The following is a 17,919-nucleotide window of genomic DNA, read 5'->3' as shown; positions in this document are numbered from 1 at the left end:
TCAACAGTCTGGAAATTTCAATTAATTATGTTCAGTAACATTGAATTGTGTTTTGACCTTCATCTTTCTGGTATATACAAAGACTAGCTGGATCTAATTCATAAGACTAGAGATAATCCATTATTATATTTTGGAAAGACTAATGACTAATGTGAATTAATTAGGTTTGAAGAGGAGGAATCTCAAAATATTGTGGGAACATATTCAGGCAGGTTGTCAACACGGGATGTCTGTTTTGTTTTACATTTTTCAATTAGGCCATTTTCAAAGGACAGAGAATGGAGAACAGTTGTGGTTTGCCCTCTGCTTTATCCTCACTGGGATTACAAAAGATTTTATTTCATGATTAAGAATTTTTTGAAACTGAATAAGCAAATAAATATTTACTTGGGCCTGTTCTCTATTCACCTGAACTATTTAACCGTTTAAAGTTTAACCTGATTATTGGGCTTTATAAACATCTTCGTGACTTTTACAAATATTTATTTCTTCAGTAGATTTCTATCCCGCCCTTCAAATACATCCCAGGGCGGGTTACGCAATATTGTGGATAAGTTAATGAAGAATGAAGAAATAAGCAAACAAAGTGGATTTTGTCTTGATGTTTTCATTTTTTTTGCTTTCAAAAATTTGACTCTTTCCAAAAAGAATGCCATTTTTTTAAAAAAATTGCTTTTAAAGAGGCCACCAGCAGAACAAAAGAAAACCACAGCTATGAAAAGTCCCATTCAGGGCAATGGCTTACACCTCTCTTTTTAGTGGGGCAAGTCTGAGCCTGGAAAAGAAGGCTATCCTTGACCAAAAGGACTCCAGAAGCCAAGTAAAATCAGTCCTGCCCTGGGAACAACCCCAGAATTTATCATCTGGCTGGATGCATCCTATCTACCTCTGATGGATGGGAAGTGAATGGGGTATACTTCAAGGCTTAAAATCTGGGCCTTCATTTCAGCAAAGTCTGGGCTGGGCTAAAAAAATATTATGGTGTATGCTGCTGGGTCAGAGAAAGAGTAGGTTCATGTTGACGCAAGTATCCTTCCCCCCTCCCCAAATACTTCTTTTTATCAACAAAAGATTACAGGAAAATAAGAGAAAGTTAACAGTAAAAAAAAAGATAAGAGAAAAAAAGGACCAAAGGGGAGAAAAACAAAGAGAAGGGGAGCCTGTTTCCAAGAGCACAACGGCTCACTCACATACTGATTCTGGATTTTCTCAGTACTAATGGGTCCAAAATCCAAACCACCTTTCAAATTATTATTATTATTAATTATTAATTATTAATTATTATTATTATTATTATTATTATTATTATTATTATTATTATTATTATTTATTAAACTTGCTATACGTAGCCTATCCCGGAGAATCAGGTGAACAACATAAAGTCATACAAAAAACATAAAAATCTTAAAACAGGTACATTCTACAATAGGGCCCGCGAGACCCATATACCACCCTCTTCAAAATGAGGAGGGGTCCCAATGATGTTAGGGGACCCTACCTAGCAGAAGTAGGGCATTGCTCGGCGGCTGGACTCTCCAAAGGCGGTGGAATAATTAGGTTTACAGGCCCTGCGAACTCACCAAGTCCCTTGAAGTCCCGAATAACTGATCGGTAAATGGCCCACCAGGCGGTGCCAAGAACTGTGAAGGCCACAATAGCCGTGTCAGAGCCAACTTCGTCAAGGGGCCAGGGATCTCCAGTAGATTAATACTGCTGATGTCATGAAGGGTGAGCCGGGACATATGGGGTAATGCGGTCCCGAAGGTACGAGCTGGACCCATAAGGCCGCGTAAGGCCTTAAAGGTCAACACCCACACCTTGAACATGATTCGGAATTCGATAGGTAACCAAATTGCAGCTCAACCATCCTTCAAGGGTTTGTTCAGCTAGGGGCGAGGGTCTTTCCTAGCCAGTTCTCCTAGCAATAAGGGAAAAAAGAGCAAAAATTAAAAAAAAAACAGGGAAGAACGGTTCCAACTCGATATTTGCCCAGAACCACCAGGCCATGGAAACTGAGGGTGGGAGAGAAGCACATTTGGGGTTTGAAAAATAGCTTGACGCTCCCTCTCCCTCCCAGCCTCCTCAGACTACATTTCCCGGCAAGCCCCGCGCGTGGCGTGCGTTCCAATTGGCTGCGTCTTCTGTCTCGTCCGTTCCGGCAGCTTCCTGGGCAATTCAAGATGGCGGCGCGCTGGAGTAGCGAGAATGTTGTGGTGGAGTTCCGGGATTCGCAGGTAAGCGGTTGCCCCCTCAGTTGTCTGTTTTCCTCAGAGGTGTGTAATGTGGCGCTTTTGTTTTTATATTTCATCCTTCCTCTGGGGGTGGGGCACATGGCTTCTCTCTGCTTCTCTTTATGCTCCCAATAACCCCGTGAGGTAGGCTAGATCTGAGTGAGCGTCTCCTGCCAGTGCAGCGGTTTATTCTTTCTCCATTGGATACTAGCAACAACTCTGTGAGGCAGGTATTGGCTGAAGAGGAGTGGTTGGCTCATGACAAAGTGGATTCTCCCTCCATTTTTTTCAACAACAGTCTTGTGAGGTGGGCGTGGCTGTTGAGTAACTTGCCCAAGGTCACCAAGCAGAATTCATGGCCGAGGGTGGGGCTCTTTGAGTCCTGCTTGCTGTTTTTCCTCAATGCACATATCTGTTATTATGAATGGAAGAATCATCTTTTTTTTGGCTTAGAGCATCAAGTGATTCTTTAGTAATTATGATTCAGGTTTGCCATCTGACCTAAGTCAAATAAATCCTGTGCTTTGGGTTGCATTCTGTGTTTTTAACTGCAGTGTCATATGCAGAGGTTGGCAGATTCTGGAGGAGCCACCATGTTAGTGTGGTGTATTCAAAATTACAAGGGGTATCATGGTACCTTAAGGAAGTTATTGTAGCTTTCATAAGCTGGACCCATTTTGTCAGGTCAGTTTCCGTAAACATAATTGGTTCATACTTTCTGAATTTTATCCCTATGTGATGGAGAACTACTAAACTGAAGAAGTATAAAATAAATATTAATGTTTTCAGTCTTACCATGATCGGAAGATGCACTTTATATATTAGTGTAATACGTGTGTCTTACTAGGTCTGGGACAACCCAAGCTCTATTCCCTACTTTGCCACTGAAGTTCTGTGACTGAGCTTAGATCAGTCACACACAGCCTAAATTATTGCATAGGGTGATTATGCAGAGGAGGGGAGAACAATATTATAAGCCACTCTGGGTCTGCATTGGAGATAAAAGTATAGTGTAAGTATCTGCATGCTTTGGGTTCATCTTTCTTTAGTGGCACAAGACAATTAGTTTGGAACAACTGCAAGAGTTTGTGGCTCTTGATAGAGTGCTTCAAACCTCACTGTTTCCCTGCCTTGTCCTGACTGTGGTGGTCAGTTGTGATACCTTTGTCCTGCTGTGGTCACTATGGCTTCTGTGTTACATTCTACATGTATGTCTAGTAGAGAAGTCTCTAGCCTGTCATGCATATTAAAAATGAGAGCCAGTGTGGTGGTTAGAGTGTCTGGAAGACCCAGGTTCAAAATCCCCACTGTGCTGTGGACACTTGCTAGGGGACCTTCAGCTAGTCACACATTCTCTGGATAACTCACCTTACAGGATATGGTTCTAAGAGTGAACATGGAGGGAAGAAGAACAATATAAACTGTTTTGGGTCCCCATGGGGCTATCAATGATTTAAATTAAATGTGTACACAATAGGGCTATTTTTTAGGATTCTGCAAATATATTCCTTTTTAAACAAATAATTTGATGGTAAAAACATTAGATGTGATATCTTCACATATGCCGATGTTAATATTTTTAATTATGTATTTATTTCATTTATACCCTGCCGTTTTCCTCAGTGGAGATCCGAAGTGACTTACAAAGTGACTCTCCTCTTTTCCAAATTATCCTCACATCACTTTCTACTTATTCTTCTGACTAGAGGTGCCAGGGATTGAACCTGGCACCTTCTGTATTATAAGCATATGGTCTACTGTTGAGCCATAGCCCCTCCTAAATTAGGAATTAAATTTTTCCCAGTCTAGTATTCTTAACCACTAGAATCCACTGGGACATTCCATTGGTATGATCACCACAGGAGAGGAACCATTTTTTTTCCACATTCCATTACTAGAATGTGGCACTTGTATTGATGCAAGTGTGAGCGCAGAATGTGGCCAGTATTTAGCACTCAGCACCCTTCAGCTTACCCAGCATGTAGAGGAGGGTCCACTGCATTTGCCCTAGTCTTATCAGCCCCATTTCCCATCATGGCCTTCAGACTTCAAACTTGCGACCCTCCAGATGTTATGGACTACAGTTCTCATCATCCCCTGTAGTCCATAACATCTGAAGGGTCACAAGTTTGACACCTGTGCCTTAAGTAGTCTGCATCTTTGGAATGTGGAAGCAGACAGAGAAGTTATTGGATTCTTGAAACAGGAACTGTCTGGACTTCCCCTTTAGTATTTACTGTACCCTTTTGCATTAACTGTACTGAATCTGTGTGAATGCCCCTTTATTCCAAGAAAAGACTGCTGTGAGTGTAACCGCATGGCAAAAGCTACTGGGGCCATTCCGCAAAATGTATTGGGATATCTCCATTCTGAAACTTCTGAGCTGCAAATAGTGCAGGACAAGCACAGTCTAATCTCAAGTGTTTTGTTTTCAAGAATGGTTGGCCTGCGGTGTGCTTGGATCTTTGAGGAGATACTAAAGATACTAATGGTACCTAGTGCAAAGCAAATGGTTGGGGCGAGGGAAACATGAGTAGTTAATCTTTATGGATACTATCCACTAATGTGCAGACACTATCCAGTAATGAATTTTTAACTAGGGTTCTAGTTGCCTATTATTGCTCATGTGTTCTATGAAGCCAAGAATGCTCTTCTGTAGGAGGCAGCCGGCTGTTTCTAACTGTGTCACGGTGTCATCTGATAATAAAGGCTTCTACCGTGTTTCCCCGAAAATAAGACAGTGTCTTATATTAATTTTTGCTCCCAAAGATGTGCTATGTCTTATTTTCAGGGGATGTCTTATTTTTCTGTGTTCTGTTCGTCAAGCATGCTTCCAAACAAAAACTTTGCTACGTCTTACTTTCGGGGGATGCCTTATATTTCGCACTTTAGCAAAACCTCTACTATGTCGTATTTTCAGAGGTTGTCTAATATTTGGGGAAACAGGGTAGTTCCCCAGTCTTGCAGCAGTTGCTCAGTTCATACGTACCATAATAGAGCCGTGTTTGCATTAGACCACCATTTCTATTCAGCAATCCCTTACTGGGCCATAGCTCTTGTTTTACTTTCATTAGGAAGTGAGCCAGTGTGGTCTGCTGTCATTTTTTGAAAAGATGGATGGTGGATGACTTGGAGGCGACTCACAGGAGAGCTCTGAGGACAGCAGAGGGCCTCGGACCCAAGTAACAGGTTGATTGAAGTTGGGTGACCTTTGGTGATTTTCATTTTTTGACATGCTCTTCCACCCTTTCCTCAACGTGTCTCATCGTTCATTTTATCACCATTATAATCCCAATGAAGTCTATTAGGCTGAGTGACTGACTCTGTGGCTGGACTTGGATTTAAAATTAGGTCTCCCTGGTCTAATATTCTGTGCTCTACCCCATGCTGGTTTTCCCACAAGCAGCCATCTGGGTACACCCCTCCCCCCAAAAACCCCTAGTAACCACTACTCTACATGTACTGATGTTAATAACTTTCAGAGCCCAAAAGGCAAGAGGAACTGACTTTTGCAAGTTGCTTAGTCCTTGCCTGGTTAACTGGAGGGAGATTCTTGCTCGCTACAGGTAATCAGGCGAGTGGCTCTTTGTGAGCAAGCACAAGCATATGGTCTACTATTGTATCCCAAACTACCATGTTTGGAAGATGCATTTTAGCACAATGCTTTCAAAGCTGGAAAGGGTACGCACCCAATACTCCTGTGAACTTACACAAAGAAAATGCAACATCCTTAGCAAAACACATGTCTGCTTTTCGAAAGCAATCAGGTTAGATTCTCCAGAAACATGACAGTGGAGTGGGTATGGAGGTGGCATTGGGAAATGGAGAGGGGGGATTTTCAGCAAACCAGATCATTTCCCCCAAATCTTGTGAATTGCTATCTGTAGCCATGGCTCAGATTTCTGTTCAAATGTTGCAGCCTTTTCCATATCCATCTCCCAGTGGTACTTCTGCAACAGGATCAGTCACTTATACTCAGAGAGACGCCATCCGAAGACACACAGGGCTCTGGGCAGCCATCCAGAGGTCAAAAGGAGATCTGTTCCAGCCAAACCCGTGGTGCCTTTTTTGATGCTGGAATTTCTCTTTCCAGACTTGAGCTCCTGTCTCTAGAGATCCTGTCGCCACCCACTGTCGCCCACCCCCAGTTCAGCAGCTGTTGTGCTTGCTTACCTACCGGCCTAGCCTGTCCCATTGGCAGGGCAAGCCCAGCAAGGGGAGGCTGGTAGGCAGTGTAGCATTTCTCTTCTAATCAGTTGCTTGCTTTTATGGTCTCATCTTTCGTCGGCAGGCTAAGTGATTGCTATCTAGCAAGGCAATATTGCTGGCTTGCCAAGCGTTGAAACAAGCAATCCAGCATTTCTCCGTTTGTCTGTGCCTCTTTAAAATGTATTAAAATTAAAGCACCAAAGTCCTCTGTTGAAGTTCCAAATTAAAGTACCAAAGTCCTCTGTTAGTTCTATCTGTGCTAATTCATTGACAGTTTGCAACGGTTAAAACTAGCCCTGTCAAGATCTAAGTTACCAGGAGAGTGTGGTACTCAAGCTTGGATTTTGAAGAACAAAGCCTCTCTATCGACCTAGTCTGCCAAAAAAAAAAGTCTCTACATCCATTGTTTGGGATCCTCACAATGGGACTGTTTGTCATCAGGAGATGGGACCTTGTTAAGTGAAACGGTTGACAGTCTGTTGTTCTTTTCTGCAGGTTTGTTCCCTAAAAGCGATTATGAGATTCCTGATACATTTTAATCCATGTCTGTATATTCTTCCTCCCCTGCTTCAAGGAGTTTAGGGAACCCTAGCTGGGATTTATTCCATGTTATCCTCACCATAGTCCAGCGAGATAGATTAGACCGAGAGTGTACGGCTGGCCCAAGGTTGCCCAGCGAGCTTCATGGCTGAACGAGAATGAGAACCGCAGCTTTCTCAGCTGACGTTCAACACAATGCTTGCTTATTTTAAGGCAAAATTGTGGCTAGAGAAGTTCTGTCCTGGTGATCCCCAGCATGGTGCCCATTGGTGCTGTGGGGGCCGGTTTCCTCTTCCCCAAAGCAGTCAGCCCTGGCTTTCTCCTTGAAGCGGGAGGTGCTTCACAAGAGCCCTGGAGTCTGCAGGGAAGTACCCACTCAGAATCAGCTGCTTTCATGACTGAAAGATGTGGACTTGTGCTTGGCCCCAGCACCCCATAAGGTAGTCCCCACTGCCTATTTTCAGAATTCTCAAAAGTTCACAGGCTCAGCAAGGCAGTGAATATTAAATTGGTAAGCCCTGATTTATCTGTGCTGTGTCCTCTTTCTCCTAATCACTATAACCATGTGATGATCTTCATGGGTTGTTACTTTTTATTGTGTTGGGTGAACGTACTCAGGGCTCTGTGGTGATAAACCTGATTACTTGGTGTTTGTCGCTTCAGTGGGACTTGCAGAATTGCAGTTCTTGAGCTGCAGTCCACAAAGCACTTAAGGTGGATTTTGAGCACGCAAGATGAACTTTTAAAAAACAAAAAACCCCAAAAGCCTAACTTGTGTAGTTCTGACTAGCTTGTGAGTTCACTCTTTTGATTCCCAGAATCAGCTACTTCCCTTAACTTCTGATAGCCATTTTAAACAAATAACTTCTTCCCTAGCCAGATTGGCTGTAGTGGTCTCTTGATCATAGGATTTCACCATGTTTTTAGGCCCAGTGTTTTTCCTTGATGGTTTTCTGTATTCTTTGATAAACTGAGGTGTTGGCAGGGGATTTAATTCACTCCATCTTTCTCTTTTCCCCCATTTTGCAGGCAACTGCAATGTCTGTGGACTGTCTTGGGCAGCATGCAGTACTTTCTGGGTGAGTGCCAAAACATTTGGAATGGAGCCGCTGTTGATGCCAGCAGCCGCCAGGTTGGCCCTTGGTGGTGCGCATCGAAGGCAGGCAGGGAGTTTTTCACAGGTTGGTGCAAAGATTCTGCTTTGCAGTCGCAATGGGACAGAGAAGGAAAGAGAGGTCCAGTGGGGAAAAAGCAAAACAAGACGGGTCACTGCCGAATCACTCTTTAGGGGTTCATCTAGTTCATCTTGTAGTTTGGGAACCAGATACTTGTTTGGAAAGCCCACCAGCAATGTATGAAGGCTGTTGCCCATTCCTATTATCTTGCCCAAACATCTGGTTCCTGGACATATGCTGCTTCTGCATATGGAGGTTCTACGTAGCTATCCTAGTCATGGAAAATATCCATTCCTTTGTGAACTTGTCACCTATGTTAGTGACAGTCATTGCATTTTGGCTTAGTCAAATTGACCCCAAATTAGTGAAATTGACCCAAAATCTGACAATGCATTGACCCAAAATCATCCATTTGTGCATTACATGCAGAATTTTTTAAATCAGTTCTCAACAACTCTTTTTCTTATGGGATTTTTAAAAACAGGGATCTAGGATGTGGGTGGTGGATTGCCTAGAAGTGGGTTTTGGAGCATGGCTTGGTTGCTCTAATCTTAAGTCGAGGGGTGTTGACTTAAGAGCGGGAGAGCCTGGGTCCTCCACGTTATCCCCCCCCCCATTGCTGATGTTTGAAGCCTTTCTCTGTGTTATCACTAATCTTGTCTTGCGTGTATTTAGCTTTGCATCCAGCGACCTTCTACTTCTGTTGATCTGATTATCTGATGTCCTTGCGGGCGTGTGTTTTCCAGAGCCTTGCTTACGTTTCTCTTTTTGTTCTCTTCTGCCAAGATGTTCCATAATAGCCATAGCTATCCTATGCAGGCATCTGTTTTCTGTGGGCAGTGAGATTTGCACCATTCACCGGGGGGTCCATAATGCTGCTTCCTTCACTCGGGACATTTACGTTGAGGCTATTTTTCTGCATTTTCTTCCTCTGGAGGTCTTGGGTTAAACCGTTTTAAAAAGAAGGTTCCTCATATTCACAGATGAGCTATGCGTCAGTGGCTATTCAGTGTGATGCATAAATGGAACCTCCGTGTTTAGAGGTAGTACATCTCTGAGCAGCAGTTGTGGGAGCGAGTTGGCTCCTTGCTTGGGGAATCCTTGTTGGCCACTCTAGAGAGCAGAATGTTGGGCTTGGTGGCCATTTAGTAATCTCTGGCAGGGCTCTTCACAATGTTTTTACGTAGTATGACCCAGAAACTGAAACAGGGCAAAAGTGAATGGAGATCAGTGAATGGAATGGAGAGCAAAGAGCCAGTGTGGTACAGTGGGTAAAAGTGGTGGACTCTAATTCAGTGAAGCAGGTTTGTTTCCCCACTCCTACACATGAAGCCTGCTGGGTGACCTTGGGCTAGTCACAGTTCTCTCATAACTCTCTCAGCTCCACCTATCTCACAAGGTGTCTGTTGTGGGGAAGGAAAGGAGTTTGTAAGCCTCTTTGAGACTCCTTAGGGTTGATAATAGCAGAGTATAAATATAAATTCTTCTTAATCATCAGTGTCTGGGAGTTGCCAGGGAGAAGGCTGAGACCTTGACCTTAGTAACATTTCTTACTTTCACTTTCAACAGTGGATCCTGCCGTTTGGTCCCGTACAGTAAAATAAAGCATGCTGCTTGTAACTTATCATCTGCCCAGTATCCCTCATAGGATGATATTCTCTTCATCCGTGGGAGATCCCACTGTGTGTTGTGTCTTACCAACACTCAGTCATATTCTTGCCATTTACAATCCCTTCCTTCACCCATCTCCACCTAGGATAATGAATAGGTGTCTTGCTGTACTTTGGAGCATTCTAAAACAAAGACAGTCCAAGAATGAAGTTGCAATTTTGGTTTTTTTCCCCTTTTGGTGAGATGGAGTATAGTAGTAATAAATACTTTTGACTCCCTTTTTTCTCCCCTTGCCTTCCAATCTATCTTACTTCTGTCAAGTTCTGGAAGCCAGGTGGAGCTTGTAGATGTCTTTAGCCTCTGTGCCACTCTAAGCCATATTGTTTGCTCTGTGGAAGTCAGTGGGCTCAGAGGAGCAGAAGTCCTCTAAGTATAGCATGGTTAAGGCTGTCACAGATCTGGTAAAGGCCATTGGCCGTCAGGTGCTAAAAACTGGCTGACACTATTGCTCATTGGGTCTTAGCAAATAAGAATCAGGTGACTCATTAAACATCTGGAAATGCTTTCACAAGGCAATGGAGAGGCATGTCAGTTACAGACATGAGGTAATTCCACAAAGGGCTTCAATTATATCAAGAGATAAAGCAAATATGTTAGTTGGGAGATTAATATCAAGGTGAAAGGAGAGTCAGAAGAATAACATCTCCACATTCAAGGTCAGAAAAAAAGCATGCTCAGAGAAATGGTGGTTGGTTCATAGGCAATAAATAATGATTTGTTTGTTTAGGCCTTAAAATGGAAATGCCACCATTAAAAAGTAGTGAAGAAAAACTAACGCTACCAAAGAGACATGTGAATGAAGCTCAATAGAAGTCTGATTTCTCGAGTGCAGACTTTTCTCCCCATTAACCTGACAAAAAAGACTATCTGAAAATGGCCGAGCGTGCCTGCCTTCCAGCATTGATGTTGTATTACGTATGTGCCTTGCAGGCGCCGTTTCCTCTACATTGTCAACCTGGACGCACCAGCGGAAGGTCACCGCAAGATCTCTCGCCAAAGCAAATGGGACATTGGTGCCGTGCAATGGAATCCACACGACAGCCACGCATACTACTTTGCTGCTTCTGTAAGCCAGTACTGATGTTCAGCTTTGTTCTCTTCCCCGACCGCCCTGCAATGTGTATGCCTAAATAACTTGTGGGACTGAGACCAGATTGCTGTTTTTGTGTGTATCAGGAGCATCATTAGGTCGATGCGTATAGGGAGTTTCTCAGCCATGTGTAGATCCTCCCAGTTCCATGATTGGCAAGTTGTTTGAACTGGGGCAAGTCATGTATTTTGCATATGCATACAACTTCAGTTGACCACTGGGTTTTCCAGAGTTCCTTTTTAAGAACATAAGAACGAGCCTGCTGGAACAGACCAGAGTCCATCTAGTCCAGCACTCTGCTACTTGCAGTGGCCCACCAGATGCCTTTGGGAGCTCCCATGCAGGATGTGAAAGCAATGGCCTTCTGCTGCTGCTGCTGCTGCTGCTCCCAAGCACCTGGTCTGCTAAGGCATCTGCAATCTCAGATCAAGGAGAGCCATGATTGGTAGCCACAGAATGACTTCTCCTCCATAAATCTGTTCAAGCCCCTTTTAAAGCTATCCAGGTTAGCAGTTTGCATATACATTGTGTCTTCATGTATCCGGGTTTTCAAAGCGAGAGACATTCAGAGGTGGTTTGCCAGTGCCTGCCTCTGTGTCAGGGCCCTGGTATTCCTTGGCGGTCTCCCATCTATATACTAGCCAGGATCAGGGATGAGACTGTGTGACTGGCCCAAAGTCATCCAGCAAGCTTCCATGCCTGAGTGGAGACCTGAATCCAGGTTTTCCAAGTCCTAGATCCTTTCTGCATCAGCAGAATAATGCACTTTCAATCCACTCCAAATGCACTTTGCAGCTGGATTTTACTGTGCGGAATAGCCACATTCACTTGCAAACAATTGAGAAAGTGGATTGAAAGGGCATTATTCTGCATGTGCAGAAGGGGCCCTAGTCTGACACCTTCTGCTGCGCCATGCTGGTTTTCTTCTCTCACACACATTCTTCTCTTTTTAATTGTGCAGTTTACTGGCAGGAACTGCCTCCTGCATTTGGGTGAGATTATGAGGATGAGGTGCCTGAATTCTAGGGAAAATCCTTGAAGTTTTGCATGTGCAGCTCCAAAATAAAACATCAGAAACCTTTCCCTAGAAAACTACGCTTTTTATTGTTTTGGAAAACTTCAGGAATGTGCATTGAAACGCCTCTTTAGAGAACAGCTTTTCTCTATGGTCTGAACTGAGTCACTGTGTTTGAGCAGGAAAGATCCAGTCCATCACATGCCTCTCTTCCCCAAAGCTGCTCTTTAGAATATGGCTCATTTGTAACATCTAGAGTTTGGTTTAGTTGCGCAATTGTGGAAAATTCTAGGGGACTTGCAGAGTCCAGAACCATAAAACGTCCAGGTGATAAAAAACGAAAACAAGTAAACAAATAGATAATCTAGAAAGTGCTCCGAGATAAAATACCAACCCTGACCTTACAAAAGTATGCCTTGCGTTGGTTATGATAACTTACAAGGGAGGTGTATCAACACCCCTCTTTAAGGAAGTCTTGATACAACTTTGTAGAAAGGTTGGGAATAGTTCTAAAGGCCCTCTTCTTAGTTGCCAGAGAAAGTTCTTTTTTAAATTGATAGGCTTTGAAGTGAGAGATGTTCAGATTTATTTCTTCCACCTTCCTTCCATCATGGAGCTCAAGGTGATTTACGAGAGGCTCCTGGAAGCATTCCTGTTCAGGCACTGATAAGTCCCAGACCTCTAAAGCTTTGGCAAGATTTTGTGTCACCCTTACTCTTCCAGCCATCATCCAGGGAATGATTCTGAATCTGCCACCAATCCTTCTTTCCTTGCGACTACTTACACCTTCTGTTTACTTTCAGAGCAACCAGCGCGTTGACCTGTATAAATGGAAAGATGGGCATGGGGAAGCTGGCACTTCCTTGCAGGGACACACACGTGTGATCAGGTATGACCTTGCCTCCCCAGCAAGCTTTAGTGCATTCTGTTATTAAGTGAGGCCAGTGCAACCTGGATACCAAGAGCTTGTAGCTTTTTGCGTCTTTACCAAGCTTCTGAGCCTCCTTGCTTAGAGTGTATGAGTTTCAGCAAGCACTGGGGCAGTAGCCACTGTAAGGGGACTCAGATTTATGAATGTTATCCTAGGATAAAGACCTCTGAACTCACACACAGAGATGGCTGTACATGAATCAATAGATGAATTAAGTGGGAAATGATTTGACATCATTCCCCTCTTGCATCTTTTGAGGATGACTTGGATACTATTGGGTCTGATCTCCCTGGCAGGACAGAATTCATTGTTCCTGGGAGCAACGGCCTTTAGGCTTTCTTCCTCCACATCAGTTTGTCCACTGAAGAACTGCTTTCTACGTTTACAGTACTTGGTAGAGTCCTAGAGTGTGAAATTCATACCCAGGCTAGTTGGTTCTCATTGTGGTGTTCCATGAACAGAGAGTGTGCCCTAAACACACACAGCAAGCCCCTGCAATTGCAGGGGAAGATAGATAGCAAAGTAGCCTTCAAGGGTATCAATTGTGCCTGAGAAAGTCAACAGTGGATAACCCTAACCCTGATAAGCTTATGGGAAACCTCTTTTCCTAACACTTAGCAGAGGCTTGTGACTAACTCAGGTTGTCAGCACAGATATGTGGCTGAAGCTGCTACCTGGAATTTTTTGACCAGGTAGATTCTGATTTCTGTCTCAGGATCACATTGTATATGTGTGTGGGTGGGGGGGATCTTTTGTGGAGTTCAGAGCAGAAAAATTAAGTGGAAGCCCTTTAAAGACTTGACAGCTTTTATTCCAGCATGAGCTGTCATGAATTAGAGCACGGTTCCTCAGTTGCTTGTGTGGAGCTGTGAAGCCATGATCAGAGTTAAGGGATGTTGCTCCTGGGAAAAGTGGTGGGTAGGGGCATGTAGAAAGAAGAGATCTGGGTTTCTCCTTTTACACTTCATTCTGTGCTTCTGTCCCTTCTGCCAGCCATGAACAAAAATCACCGCTAATGACTGTGTCAAGCTTTTGTCACCGCTGATATGCAAGGCAGAGACCTTCCGCTAAAAAACATTCATTTCTTCTCTGTACCTTTTTATTTTCCCAGTGATTTGGACTGGGCTGTGTTCGAACCGGATCTTCTGGTTACCAGTTCGGTTGACACGTACATCTACATTTGGGACATCAAGTAAGAGTGTGGGTCCTGTAGGAGGAACTCATTCTGGCCGCTGTGGTGAACTCCTGTAGGACAGCCAGGACTGTTGCCACTTGAGCAGGAGGTTTCGGTTGGGTCCCTGCTGTTGCTTCATGGGATGTCTCGGGTCTTGCTTATGCCATGGGGTTCAAAAGGAATTTCCCTCCAGGTTAAATGGAGAGCCCTACTGTAATGGTGACCGTGGTACCTGTCAGCCTTATTTCTTTCTCTAGCTAGCGTAACCCATTTCTGTTGTGCCATGAAAGCTGCTTTCAATGATTCAACCCACTCTCAGGGCACTTTCGCATATGCAGAATAATATACTTTCAGTCCACTTTCAATGCACTTGGAAGCTGGATTTTACTGTGCAGAATAGCAACGTCCACTTGCAAACAATTATGAAAGTGGATTGAAAGTGCATTATTCTGCACGTGTGAAAGTGCCCATAGTCTGCAGAGTGTGGACAGTTGCATCATGGGGAAATGACTGAGTACTCTTCTAGATCAGCAATTCCCAGATGGGGATGTTGTAGGAAATGTTATATAATTCAAGACTCCAGTGAGCAAAAAACCCAACAAAAATAAAAAAAACCCACCAGTCCACTGAAGAGGTTGCTTGTTGTACCTCTGCATAATTCCCTGCTCTGTCTTGCCTTTTCCCCAGTCAGCTACATCTGGAAGCAGGTGGATCTATGCTACACACCTCTTATCAGGTATATTTGAATCAGAAAGCAAATTACTCACCCACAGTGGAACTGTTCAACTGTCCCTCTGTAGGAAGTGCTGCTCTGGGCTTGCCTTTTACCCATGCGGGTGTCTGTTTAGATCAGTGACTCATGCAAAAGGACATAGTGGTCTCTTCTAAGACCAAGCTAAGCTTATTCATGCACCCTATAAGTGTGAGCCTTTTGGATGTCTGTGTCCAATTTTAATTTGGGGAAAAATAATGTGCCTTGGCTATAAAAAAATTGGGAAACAGTGACCAGGTAACAGGTGTGTATGCTTACACCAGTATCATTTTTCAGGGACACTCGAAAGCCCACTGTCTCGCTGTCTGCCGTTGGTAAGTACTGGTTATCTCGGTAGGTGGAATCTCTGATTCATGTGCTGCTCATATCTCCCTGTGGATTGCTGTTGTGTTTTGCTTGCAAATCATGGGCACTACTTACCCTGTCTTGGCATTTATTCACATGGAGCTTCTTCCCGTGCATTTGTAGATGGCCTCCAAAGGCTTTGAAGTACAGATTTTAAATGCTGCATCCTTCCAGTAGCTGGCATTCACATGGTGTAAATTAAAATGACAAAAATACCATTTAGAAAGGCAGGAGAGAGGAGGAGGCATTTGGAGGGAGAGAAACAGTGGTGGCTCTTCCAAAAGTATTTGGAGGATGACAAGCAGGGACAAGAGGAGGAACAAAATCAAAAGATTGTCTTAACCAAGTCCCTGTTGAAGGGTCCCTGTGGTATGCACATGGTTAGGGAGCCCCAAAACATGGGATGGGGTCTGAACACAGAAGTGGCACCTGCATGTTAGAAAAGGCCTTAGTGCTGTACTGGTTTCCATTGTACACTGTCCAGTAGACCACAAGTGGCTTGCAATGTGAGGCAGGCACACCATCATTGGCATGGGGTTGTGGGACATCTTTGGGCAGGTACCAGAGGGTTTCTCAGGTCTGTGGCACAGATATGCTCCTAACTGCTGTCTCTGTGCCTCACCATTGCCTGCATAGCGGATAAGAAGCAAAAAAAGCCCACACCAAGACTTGAAGTGTGAGTGTCATGGTGTGTTTGGTACATGCAGTTGAATGGCACTCTCCTGTCCTGGGGAGGCTATTTGCTGAAAAGGTTGGCCACTGCCACAGTTGAGCCAGTTTGCCCTGGGACAGTATCTTGAGCTGGCCTTCCCAAACGGGTCAACATTGATAACTGTGTTGTATGTCACAGCTGGCCTCTTGTACCAGGCACAGTACCAATGAGTGGGCTTGGACCACCGGCTGGTTCTCCTGTCTCTCAGGCTTGCTGCAGGGTTGTCATTCCCCCACCACACTGCCACCTAGAGGCCTGTCTGCAAACACTATTGAACCTCAGCTTCTCTTCTTCTGCAGCTGGAGCTTCCCAAGTCAAGTGGAATAAGAAAAACGCCAACTGCTTGGCAACCAGCCATGATGGGGATGTGCGCATTTGGGACAAGCGGGTGAGTTTCTGTTGCCTTCTCTAATGAAATGCTGATGACCTTATCAGGTGGTGAGCGCCAATATTCCTTATGTCTCCGAGAATCCCAAGATGGTGAAGGGCTATTGCTAGGTTATCTGGAGACCCACAGCATCCATTTTTCCCTGAAATGTCATCAGGAGAGAATCCTGTGGCTTGGGACTGAAGCACTGTAGGACTGCTCTGTTTAGTTTCTTTGCTTCCTTCTGCATAATATTCCCAAGGGACAAGTAGTCTAGAATGGCTAGCAGACCTCTTGGGTGTGGCCCCAGGGATAAGCGGCCTGTAACCTTCCTGTTGTCAGACAACTGCAAGTGGTGGTTGCTGCTGAGAATCCCTTACAGCTGCAAGCAGCCTGAATTCATAATCCGCTGCCTCCCCCAGCTGTGCGTGTCATGTCGCTTGTAAACAGATCATAGTGCCAAATTCAATACCTGCGAATTCCTGGAGAATGGGGTTTGGTGGGATTTCATGTTCCAACAGGTATTAAAGGGGTGTGGGCATCCTTGCTGTGAATAGCAACACAACCCTCGTCTATAGATAATGGGTGCATAACTCAGAAAAACAGTCCAGTTTATAAAACCGTGCATAATGTTGCTGTCGCTGGATCAGACTTTGGGCGGGGTGTGTGTGTGTGTGTGTGTGTATTTGATGCAGAATGCACAAAGCCTCAAACTTTGTTAGTCCACAGGATGGCATCTGGGATCCAACAGGGGCTGCGGCTCAGTGGTAAAGTATCTGCTTGGCATGCAGAAGGTTCCAGGTTCAATCACCGCCATCTCCAGTTAGAAGGATCAAGTAGAAGGAGACGTGAAAGACGTCTACTTGAATCCTCGGGGAGCTGCTGCCAATCCCAGTAGACACTGCTGATCTTGATGAGCCAGAGATCTGGTTCAGAATGAGGCAGTGTCTCTAGCCCAGCTAACATTTTCAGCTTTGCCTGCATCAAGAGGGGCCTTCGGGCTGTTATCCTTGAGCAGCTGCCATGATTTCTGTGACTCTGATGTCTCTTAAAGGGAATGGGTGATTAAGGAGTATGATCGGGAGTATATTGATACTTGGGTCCCTTGTTTCATTCCTGCTAGATTCCAAATTTGTCACCTTGTGGTGGTGTCCTGACGTTAATTTAGTGCAGTGGTTCTCAGGGAGGCTTGGGGTTGCTCAGAAGCTTAGCAAGGTTTTGTCTGAAAGAAGACCAGTAGTGGCAGACAAAGTTCCCTGAAAGGCAGGTCACTTTCCCCTGCAAAGCCACACGGGTACACTGCACATGATATAAAGTGGCTGTCCGTTCAAGTGCAACAAAGGAAGCTCAACAGGCTTGCCTGCCACAATAACTGAAAAGTGTGCCTTTAAGTATATCCCAGAATGTATTGTTGAAGGTTTTCACGGCCGGAATCACTGGGGTGCTGTGTGGTTTCCGGGCTGTATTGCCGTGTTCTACCAGCATTCTCTCCTGACGTTTCGCCTGCATCTGTGGCTGGCATCTTCAGAAGATCTTCTGAAGATGCCAGCCACAGATGCAGGCGAAACGTCAGGAGAGAATACTGCTAGAACATGGCAATACAGCCCGGAAACCACACAATACTCCAGAATCTCAAATGTGCCATTATTCCTCAGCAGATAGCAGCAGCGTGGAAGGGGTTCCCTAA

General features: G+C 44.5%; 1 protein-coding gene across 1 annotated transcript in view; it reads left to right on the top strand.

Annotated features, from left to right (window-relative positions):
• Nucleotides 1-2,163: 2,163 nt before the first annotated feature.
• The window catches only part of WDR59 (WD repeat domain 59), a 49,387-nt gene continuing 33,631 nt past the window's right edge, over nucleotides 2,164-17,919 (top strand). Inside the window, exons 1-7 of the mRNA XM_048516064.1 lie at nucleotides 2,164-2,234; nucleotides 8,010-8,059; nucleotides 10,757-10,892; nucleotides 12,735-12,820; nucleotides 13,974-14,054; nucleotides 15,085-15,122; nucleotides 16,165-16,253. Coding sequence (XP_048372021.1) covers nucleotides 2,181-2,234; nucleotides 8,010-8,059; nucleotides 10,757-10,892; nucleotides 12,735-12,820; nucleotides 13,974-14,054; nucleotides 15,085-15,122; nucleotides 16,165-16,253 — 534 coding nt within the window. The 5' untranslated portion in view covers nucleotides 2,164-2,180. The remainder of the gene's footprint in view (nucleotides 2,235-8,009; nucleotides 8,060-10,756; nucleotides 10,893-12,734; nucleotides 12,821-13,973; nucleotides 14,055-15,084; nucleotides 15,123-16,164; nucleotides 16,254-17,919) is intronic.

Source organism: Sphaerodactylus townsendi, linkage group LG14 (genome assembly GCF_021028975.2).
Source record: "Sphaerodactylus townsendi isolate TG3544 linkage group LG14, MPM_Stown_v2.3, whole genome shotgun sequence".
NCBI classification, from domain to species: domain Eukaryota; kingdom Metazoa; phylum Chordata; class Lepidosauria; order Squamata; family Sphaerodactylidae; genus Sphaerodactylus; species Sphaerodactylus townsendi.
This window is presented reverse-complemented; position numbering and strand designations above follow the sequence as displayed.